At 53.9% G+C, this 8,233-nt stretch overlaps 1 protein-coding gene across 1 annotated transcript in view; it reads left to right on the top strand.

Annotated features, from left to right (window-relative positions):
- Positions 1–7,671, top strand: part of IFT54 (intraflagellar transport 54) — a 30,059-nt gene extending 22,388 nt beyond the window's left edge. The window contains exons 13-14 of the mRNA XM_090285234.1: positions 5,655–5,875; positions 7,450–7,671. Of these exons, the coding sequence (XP_090141360.1) occupies positions 5,655–5,875; positions 7,450–7,615 (387 nt within the window). The 3' untranslated portion in view covers positions 7,616–7,671. The remainder of the gene's footprint in view (positions 1–5,654; positions 5,876–7,449) is intronic.
- Positions 7,672–8,233: the final 562 nt, after the last annotated feature.

Consider the following 8,233-nt stretch of genomic DNA (forward strand, 5'->3'; position numbering starts at 1 on the left):
GTTTACCGCGTCCACTTCTCTTTGCCGGTCTCTCTGGGTCTCTTTGGTAACTGGTATTTGAATCAGTGAGGATTCAGTTTGTCTGTGAGTGCAGGCGAGGTCTAGAACAGGAGTGGCTTCCATTCGGTAGAGAAAGTGCTGTAGTCGCTGCGCTCTGCTCCCCGGTTCCAGCGGCAGGAAGGGGTGCCGGGGAGCAGGAGAAGGGCACACCGCTTCTCTTCAGGCTCTTTGTGGGGGGTCGTGCGCACCGCCGCCAGATCCCTGCCACGAGGGAACCAGGAAGTGACATCTTCCTTCTGGGCATCCGTTCGCTGGCAACCAGTCAGGGGTTCCATTAACACAGCGTGGACCGTGCCAGCTTTTCTCGCTGCCTGGCAAGCTCAGAAAATGGTAACATTTGCGAGGCACGTGGGTCAGGGAGGAGCAGGCTGCCTGGCTGTGCATTGGCCCGCAGTCTCTCCCCGGCGCTTCTCTAGGAAACGGGTCCTTCATTCACGTCTGACGAGGTCGCTGGGGCTGACGAGGTCACTGCGGAAAGGTTGCAGTGCGCTGTGTAATTTAAAGGAGGCTCCAGCCCCAGCTTCCCTTCCCTCGGGAGTGTGGTCTGTCTCCCCCTCCGTGGGCTTCGTGAGGCCCGTTGGAATCGGCTCCCCCAGCAGAGCCCCCTCTCGCGTTTGTCGTCGGTCCCTTCTGTCTTTTCCTGTCCTCTCCTTCTGCTCTTTATTCTTCTTGTGATCTCTTTAGGTGTCCGCTTTCCCTCGCTCTTGTGTAAAGCTTAGCTCATTTATATTTTAGTCTGTCATTTTAAAAATTAATATATTTAAGACTTATATTTCTCCTTAAGCATACTTTGTCCTTAAATTTTAGATTTCTTGAATAATAAAGTAATATTAAATATTACAGGGTCTTGAATTTTACTCGGAAGTCCTTTGTTGTCATTTCCTTTGAACACATGCTGTTTAGGAGGCTGTTCTTTAGCTTTCACATAAAAGGGTTTTTAAAAAGTCTTTTTATTGGGGATATCTGACAGGGTCGCACACCCCCGGAGGGCGGTCTGCGTGCTGCTGAGCTTTCGGAACAGAGCCCCGCTGTGCTCGTGTCCGTGAGTGCCTCCGCGGGTGGGTGGGGCAGCTCTGCCCGCCGCGCCGTGGGGCCGGCCTTCCACGCACTGAGCACGTCCAGTCCCGGGGCAGCGACCGGCGACCCTCTCGTACGCGAGGGCAGTGGGCCGGATCTGCCTGTTCTTGTTGGTCTATACAAATTAGTTTTAATATTCGCTGCTTATCTTCTCTCTGTCACTTAAAAATTCAAATAGTCGATGTTTTATCTGCTCTTCACCTACGTTACAGTCTGCCCTTGGTCTTGGTGCTCTTACTGTTTTGGGAGGGAGCCTTTCTTTGCAGTGCTGAGGAAATACATATTTGTAATCTGGGCGCCCCGCCAGCCTGTCTTTGAAGTTGCGTTGGAAGGAAAGCCATCTCTTACTGTACTAATGGACTGAGTAATTCATTATAGAATAAATATGGGACTCAGGCTGCTCGGAGCATTTTTATTATGGTCCGGACTGACTTGTTCTCTTTTCAAGAGGACACATTAAACTTTGTTAATAGTAAGATATTAGTGCATGCCAACATTTTTCCCTTCAGATTTATGAAGTTTTTGAAAAACAACCAGAAAAGCCCTTTTATTAGTGTCTCTTATGCTTTAAAAATACTTGCTTTTTAAACTTTGTAAACGAAGATGCTTCAGGTTAGTGGCCAACAATTTCACAAGTGGTTCCCTCGCCGGAAGGTGCTGTGTGCGGTTTCTCTTTTTCCTTTCTCTTCTTCCTGCCCCTTTTCGTGTTTTACCTGTTCTGATCGAATGTACATTTCAGATTCTTCCTCTTTTTGTTTAGATTCCTTATTTTCAAATAGACTCCGAGTATTTCCCTTTGTAGGTTTCTTTCGAGTTTCTGTGACTGCTCCTCACCTGCTGGGTGCTGGTGGGGCTGCTTCTCTCTCTTCAGGTGTGAGCTGGGAGACGGGGTGCAGGCTGGGCCAGCCCAGGCCTGTGTCTCTGTCCCCCTCCGTGAAGGCTGCATTGGGGCCCAGGTGGCCTTGGTGTCGCTGGGGGCTGGGGAAGCATCTCCTGGGTCATAGGAGAGCTGCTGTGTGTTTAAATGCCTCTTGATGGATAAAATGATCTGATCACACATGTTCTGTTTTAATTGAATAATTAGCCTGAGGCAAATAGTAGCTACATTTTTATGAAAGCTAGGGGTTTCAGTCTTACTCTTTTATTTTGTTGATTTAAATAGAGCTTTGAATTATTTCTTATCTTGATAGCTAGATGGTGCAGTTTCAACACAAATACTTTAACCCTGTTGGAAAAATACAACTCAGAACTCTTCCTAACTGAATTCTGCACCTGATGAAAGTATTTATGGTTTGGATATTTGTGATCCCAGTGTTGGAATAAAAGGGGACAAATGCGGTGATCCTCCTTCCCTGGGGACGCTGCAATAGCTCCACTGGGGGCCCCTGAATGATTTTAATGCTAACAAGTCATTACTCTTTCTAAGGAAACAAGGTGACAGTCTGATGTTTCCAGGCAGTGCGGTATCTGCCAGGGCACACAAGCTACGGGCTTTGAGTTTTGGATATAAAATTCTCACAACCAGATTATCAATAGTGTCACTTAAAAACATTTACATGTCCATGCCGTGGGTGTATTACAGACCATCAAACCATTACACGTATGTAAATTCCGTGAAGATGGTTGTGAGTAAATAGGCCTTTTGTGTGTAGGCAAAGGTCGGGATGTGGGCAGAACATCGGAGTGCTTTTACCTGAAGTGAAACATAGGACTTAAGGAAGCTGGGCCATAAACATGTGATACACTGGCGTCTTACGACACTTCCAAGCTGGGTGGTCACCTTCTGTTTAATGTTTGACTTGGTGAACGATGATGTGGGAGCGAAAACCTTATTTTTACTCAGGACTTCAGCTGGAAGTTCACACACTGTATTTACCACGTTTAGATTTTAGCTGCGTTGGCTGAGAAGTCGTTTCGGCCTCAGTGCCGTCAGCGCCCTGTGTGCGCTTTGCGTGAGAAGCGCCTGCACTCTGGGTCACGGGGCAGCCTCAGTCTCTGGGTGTAAACTCGGTCGCCAGGCAGCGCGGACCCTGGTGCTGAAGCAGATCCACTGGGACACCCTTATGACCGTGAGGGGCCAGCGTCATGGGGGCCTGGTGTGGGAGCCAGGCGGAAGCTGGTCGGACTGATGGGCGCGTGGGGTGGAGCGCGCGGGAAAAGTGTCCCTTGTCTGGCGAGCGGTCGCTGAGGAGACGGAGTGACACCGGCCAGCCGGGCCCCCGTACGCGGGCGGTGCCTCCCCTGGTTAAGGAGTTAAAGCTGTCCGGGCAGGAAGTCCTCACCCACCTGGAGGCCACTGTCCTGTGTCGGGGGAGGCGGAGGTGTTTTCCCCGGGTGGACCACCAGCTCTTCCCCCTTTCCACACTCCTCTGCCGAGGGAGGGAGTTTTTCTTTGGATTCGCTATACCGGGGGTCAGCACGCGCTTTCTAGAAAGGGCCAGGGGGTCCGTGTTCTCAGCCGGGCGTGCTCTCGGGCCCCGCCCTCGGTGGCGCCCTGTGGACAGCACTCTGGTGAGTGTCCCAGGTTCCGATCTGCTTTGGCTTGTGGGTGCTGAGATGGGAACGGTATTTCATGTCGCTTTAACTACTGAAGATGTACAGACTGTCCCCGGCGCACGGGCTGTACAGAAGCCTCGGTCGTGGGCCAGGCCCGGGCTGTGCGCGGTCTCCCGGCGCTGCGACGCCACCTGCGCTACCTCCGCAGCTCTGGCACCAGCGCGGGTCTGGTGGCGGGGCTGTGACTGACCCTTTCACCGCCACGAGCGCCGTGGAGGGCTCCCTGGCCAGGCGGCAGTGCTGGCGGCGGCCACCTGGGGTGGGTCTCCGTACACGCGTGATTTTCTCTGAAGAGGCTGTGCGCGTCTTTAGTCCCATCGCCGCTGACATCTGTGTGTGTGTCTCCCGTCCTGACCCCTGTGCCCTGGACACTTTCATGTTGGAGTCACCGTGTGCTGAACACACAGGAGCTCTCAGCAGTCACTGTGAGTGGGCTTGGGTGGGGCTTTCAGTTTCCCAGCTGATCTGTGTATCGTGAGGATGCTCTTTTCGTTCGTCACGTAGTGTTTCTGCAGTACTGCCTCTTCCCTTTAACTGAGCTTGTTCTGCGATAGCTGTTTCCTGTCGTGGCCCCGTGAACCCGTGACACAGTTTCCCCACTGGGAGCGTCTCGCACACCCTGGTGCAGAATCACACCAGCAAGACACAGCATGTCCATCACCACAGGGTCCCTCTTGTCCTTCTGCAGCCCCCGCCCCCATGCGCTCCTCAGCCCCGGCAGTCACCACCTGTTCTCCATCTTTATAGCTCTGCCATTTCAAGGACGTTCTGTAAACGGGGCCGTACAGCATGCAGTCCTCTGAGCGTGGGGTGGCTGCTGTCCCCCACATCGCTCCCTGAGGGCCCTCTGGGGGCTGTGACGCAGCAGCGCACTCCTCCTCCGGACGGGGCAGCGGGACTGTTAGCTCCGCACCTGGCCTGCGGCGTCTGGGCGGCTGCCGGGCGGGGCCCCCCGTGGATGGAGCCTCTGCGCTGGGCTGTCATGTGCGGCTTCATGTGAGCCTCCGCCGCCCTTTCTCTGGGATGAACGCCCGCGTGCTCCCGGCTTGTTCAGCTTTTAAAGCAACAGCCAGACCGTGTGTAGCAGCCCGTGTGCGGGGCCCCGGCCTCTGCTCCCCCCAGCGCGGGCGGTGTCCCCGCCGTCCCGTTGGCCACTCAGACAGGCATGGCTCTCACGTGCCTTTGCTGACGGCAGTGACGCTGAGCACCTTTCCCCGGGCCCGTCCACTGCCAGGGGGTCCCCATGGTGACGTCTGCTCATGCCTCTTGTCCATTTTCTAATTGGAAGGTTTGCTTTGTTGCTGCTAAGTTTTGAGAACTTTTATATTCTAGCCACTGGTGTGAAAGTATATTCTGACTTGTCTTTCGTCCTCTCCTCAGGGGCTCCTGCAGAGTGAAAGTTTTCATGTTCAGAGTCCACTTTCTCCGTCTTCCGTGTTATTTTGTCCAGTTGAACTCTGCCCAGCCCTCGATCCCAAAGGGTTCCTCCTCGCCTTTTTCCTAAGGGGTCTGCAGTCCGACACCTGATGTCAGCCACGGTCCCCGGCGAGCTCACTTTTGTCTGACCCGAGGCCCGTCGAGGTTCAGTTTCCCTCTGGCTGGCCCGCTGGTCGGGGCCATGTGTTGAAAGGCTCTGTTTCCCTAAGAATTGCTTTTCTACTTTGTCAAAAATCAGGTGGCCCTTCCGTGAGGATCTACTTTGAGCTCTCTGTCCTGTTCCGTTGGTCTGTGTGTCTGTCCTGCCAAAGCCACACTGTCCTGATCAGTTCAGCGGTGTCATGGGTCCTGAAGTGGGCAGACTGGCCTCTCCCGCTGTCCCGCTGCGAGCCCGCCTGGCGGCTCCCTACAGCCCGGGGGCGGGGGGGTAGGGCGGGTGCCGAGCCGGGCTGTCCAGCTCCCTGCCCTCCTGCCTCCTGACTGAGGAGGGTCTTTCTCTCCCCACACCCTCCCACCGACGGCAGAAGTCGCTCGTCTTCGAGTCAGCGTGGAAGAAGGAGAAGGACGTCGTCTCCAAGGAGATAGAGAAGCTGCGCGCGTCCATCCAGACCCTGTGCAAGAGCGCGCTTCCCCTGGGCAAGATCATGGACTACCTGCAGGAGGACGCGGACGCCATGCAGCACGAGCTGCAGCTGTGGCGCGGGGAGAGTCGGCAGCACGCGGAGGCCCTGCGGCGCGAGCAGAGGTGGGCGGGCCGCGGGCGGAGCGGGGCGGGCTGTGGGCGGGCTCCCGGGAGTCCCCAAGTCTGCAGGCCCTTTTGGGGGGGCTCTACCAGACGACGCTTCAGCCAGCTGAGCCACACCAGCCGGAGTGAAGCGGCAGTTATTATATCAATAATTCATATGGAAAGAGTTGGGAGCGTTCCCAGACCTCCAAGGAACCTATCAGATCACAGCCAATAAGACGTAAAGCCTAAGTGACGCCAACACACAGAAAAGCAGGGTTGACGTGACAGACACCAGGCTTTGCACGCACACGCGTCCACGCGGGACTTCCCGTGCCGGCCGGGGCACCCTTTGCTGCCAGCTCGGGATCCTCTGCGTGCGCACCGCGCGCGGCCGGACACAGGCAGGCTCAGCGCGCACAGTCTCGACCCCAGTCCCCGCGGTCCGATCGCTAGTTACGCGCGGGCTGACGCCGAGCTTCACGCCCTCACGAGCTCTCCCTGGCGGTTCGGATCCTGAGGACGCAGCTCGCTCACGCTCCCGGACGCACAGAGTAAACCGAGCTGCAGCGCAGGTGCCCAGGTGCACTTCAGGGCTCTGGCGGCCGATGCTGCGGCGCCGAGTGCGGCTCCCTGGGCGGGGTGCCGCTGCCTCTACAAAACGCGCTGGGTGCTGTGTTTGCTTTTTGCCTTTTTTGTAAAAGTAAGAATCCTCTTTGGATTTCTTTTGATTAGGGAAAACAGATACTAGAGTAGTTCCCTCGTAAAGCAAAGCTTCCTCGCCTGAGCTTTCCAAAAGCGGGAATGCCTGTAATGGGTTAGCACTGGCTGTATTTTGATTTCAGGTGTTAGCAACTATCATCCCAGACATTTCTTCCTTAAAGAGCGGAGCTCGCTTTGTGGTAGGGTAGTTGGGAACTTGCTCTTCTCTGTTTTGTATTCGTGTGCTTAGACCCCTGGAGGGGAAGGTTAGGTCTGACTGGGGCTTTTGCAAGTTCTTCTGCCTCCCCGTGTCTAACCCGTGAGTGAGAGGCGGCCAGCCGGGTCTCCGTGGGTGAACCTGTCCTGGAGGTTGGGTTTCCTCCACTGAGGAAGGTGGAGGGCATGTCGGGCGGTCCAGGTGGCGCCTCTGAGTGTTGATGGCCCTTGCTTCCGTGATGTCCCCAGGGCTCTCTGTGACACCTGTAATTTAAGGACTTTAAGGAATACTATCCTCATTTCTATAAATTTCACGATCAACTTCACTTTTGGTTGTGGCAGGGGATGAGAAAATCCTTAAATTTAAGCAGATGTGAGTTTTTTGTCCCTTCATGTCATTGTCGGGTACATTTATATTTTTACCCTTTTTCTTTGGATGAGATAAGCACTTTAATTAAGAAGCACATCTATACACGCATGAGCCATGGACAGGGACAATGACGAAGGGACTGCCTGAGGGAGGGGCTGGGGGTGGGGTGGAGGTTGTTAAAGGGAGAAAAAGTGGGGACAACAGTAATAGCATAGACAATAAAATAAAAATAAATAAGTTCCAAACGAAGCGGCAGCACTTCTAAAGCAAGACGAGACCCTCACGAGCTGCTGCTTTTTCTCGCCAGCATCACTGACAGCGCGGTGGAGCCCTTGAAGGCGGAGCTGGCGGAGCTGGAGCAGCTGATCAGAGACCAGCAGGACAAGATCTGTGCCGTGAAGGCCAGCATCCTAAAGAACGAAGAAAAGATCCAGAAAATGGTGTACAGTATCAATTTGAGTTCAAGAAGGTGAAAGCTCAGAGGTTGCAAAGATTCGAAGCCTGGAAATAAAGAGGAAGGTAGAACATCGTTATTCTTTTAACTATCAGTTTGCAGAGAAAATGAACAGTTTACAATGTTATCCAACTACCTGTAGGCGCTTTAGAAGGGTGGGGACGTTCCTTATATAGAAAGACCGTGTTTTCTACCTCCGTCGGGCTAGAGCGCGTGCTAGTTACACGCAGCCTGGGTGGGGGCCTCTCTGCAGCCTGTTCTGTGTGTCTGCGGAGGCGGGCCGTGTGCAGTTCTTCCCAGGTCCTCCGGCCGTGACTGCTTGGCGCACCGAGGGGGACAGAGTCAGCGACGTCCGCTTCCGGGTCCAGCGCAGACTTGCGAACGCCGAGCACTGAGTGAGGGGGACTATGTTTTGGAGGCACTTTATAACTAAAATGAGGCCTGAACGGAGAGGATTATATTTTTAGTTCATTTGCACTAGAAAAGGGTTAGTATCTTTATAAAGGTACATGTGAACTTTTTTTAACTTCTTTATAATTGTGTATACTTCTTTATGTAATTTTCTTACTGGTCCTTGTCATCTTTTGCTTGTGTTTCTAACCCTTAATGTTCATACATTTAAGAGGAGACTCAGTGT

The sequence above is a fragment of the Furipterus horrens genome, unplaced genomic scaffold (genome assembly GCF_987537825.1).
Source record: "Furipterus horrens unplaced genomic scaffold, mFurHor1.1.pri manual_scaffold_1, whole genome shotgun sequence".
NCBI lineage: Eukaryota > Metazoa > Chordata > Mammalia > Chiroptera > Furipteridae > Furipterus > Furipterus horrens.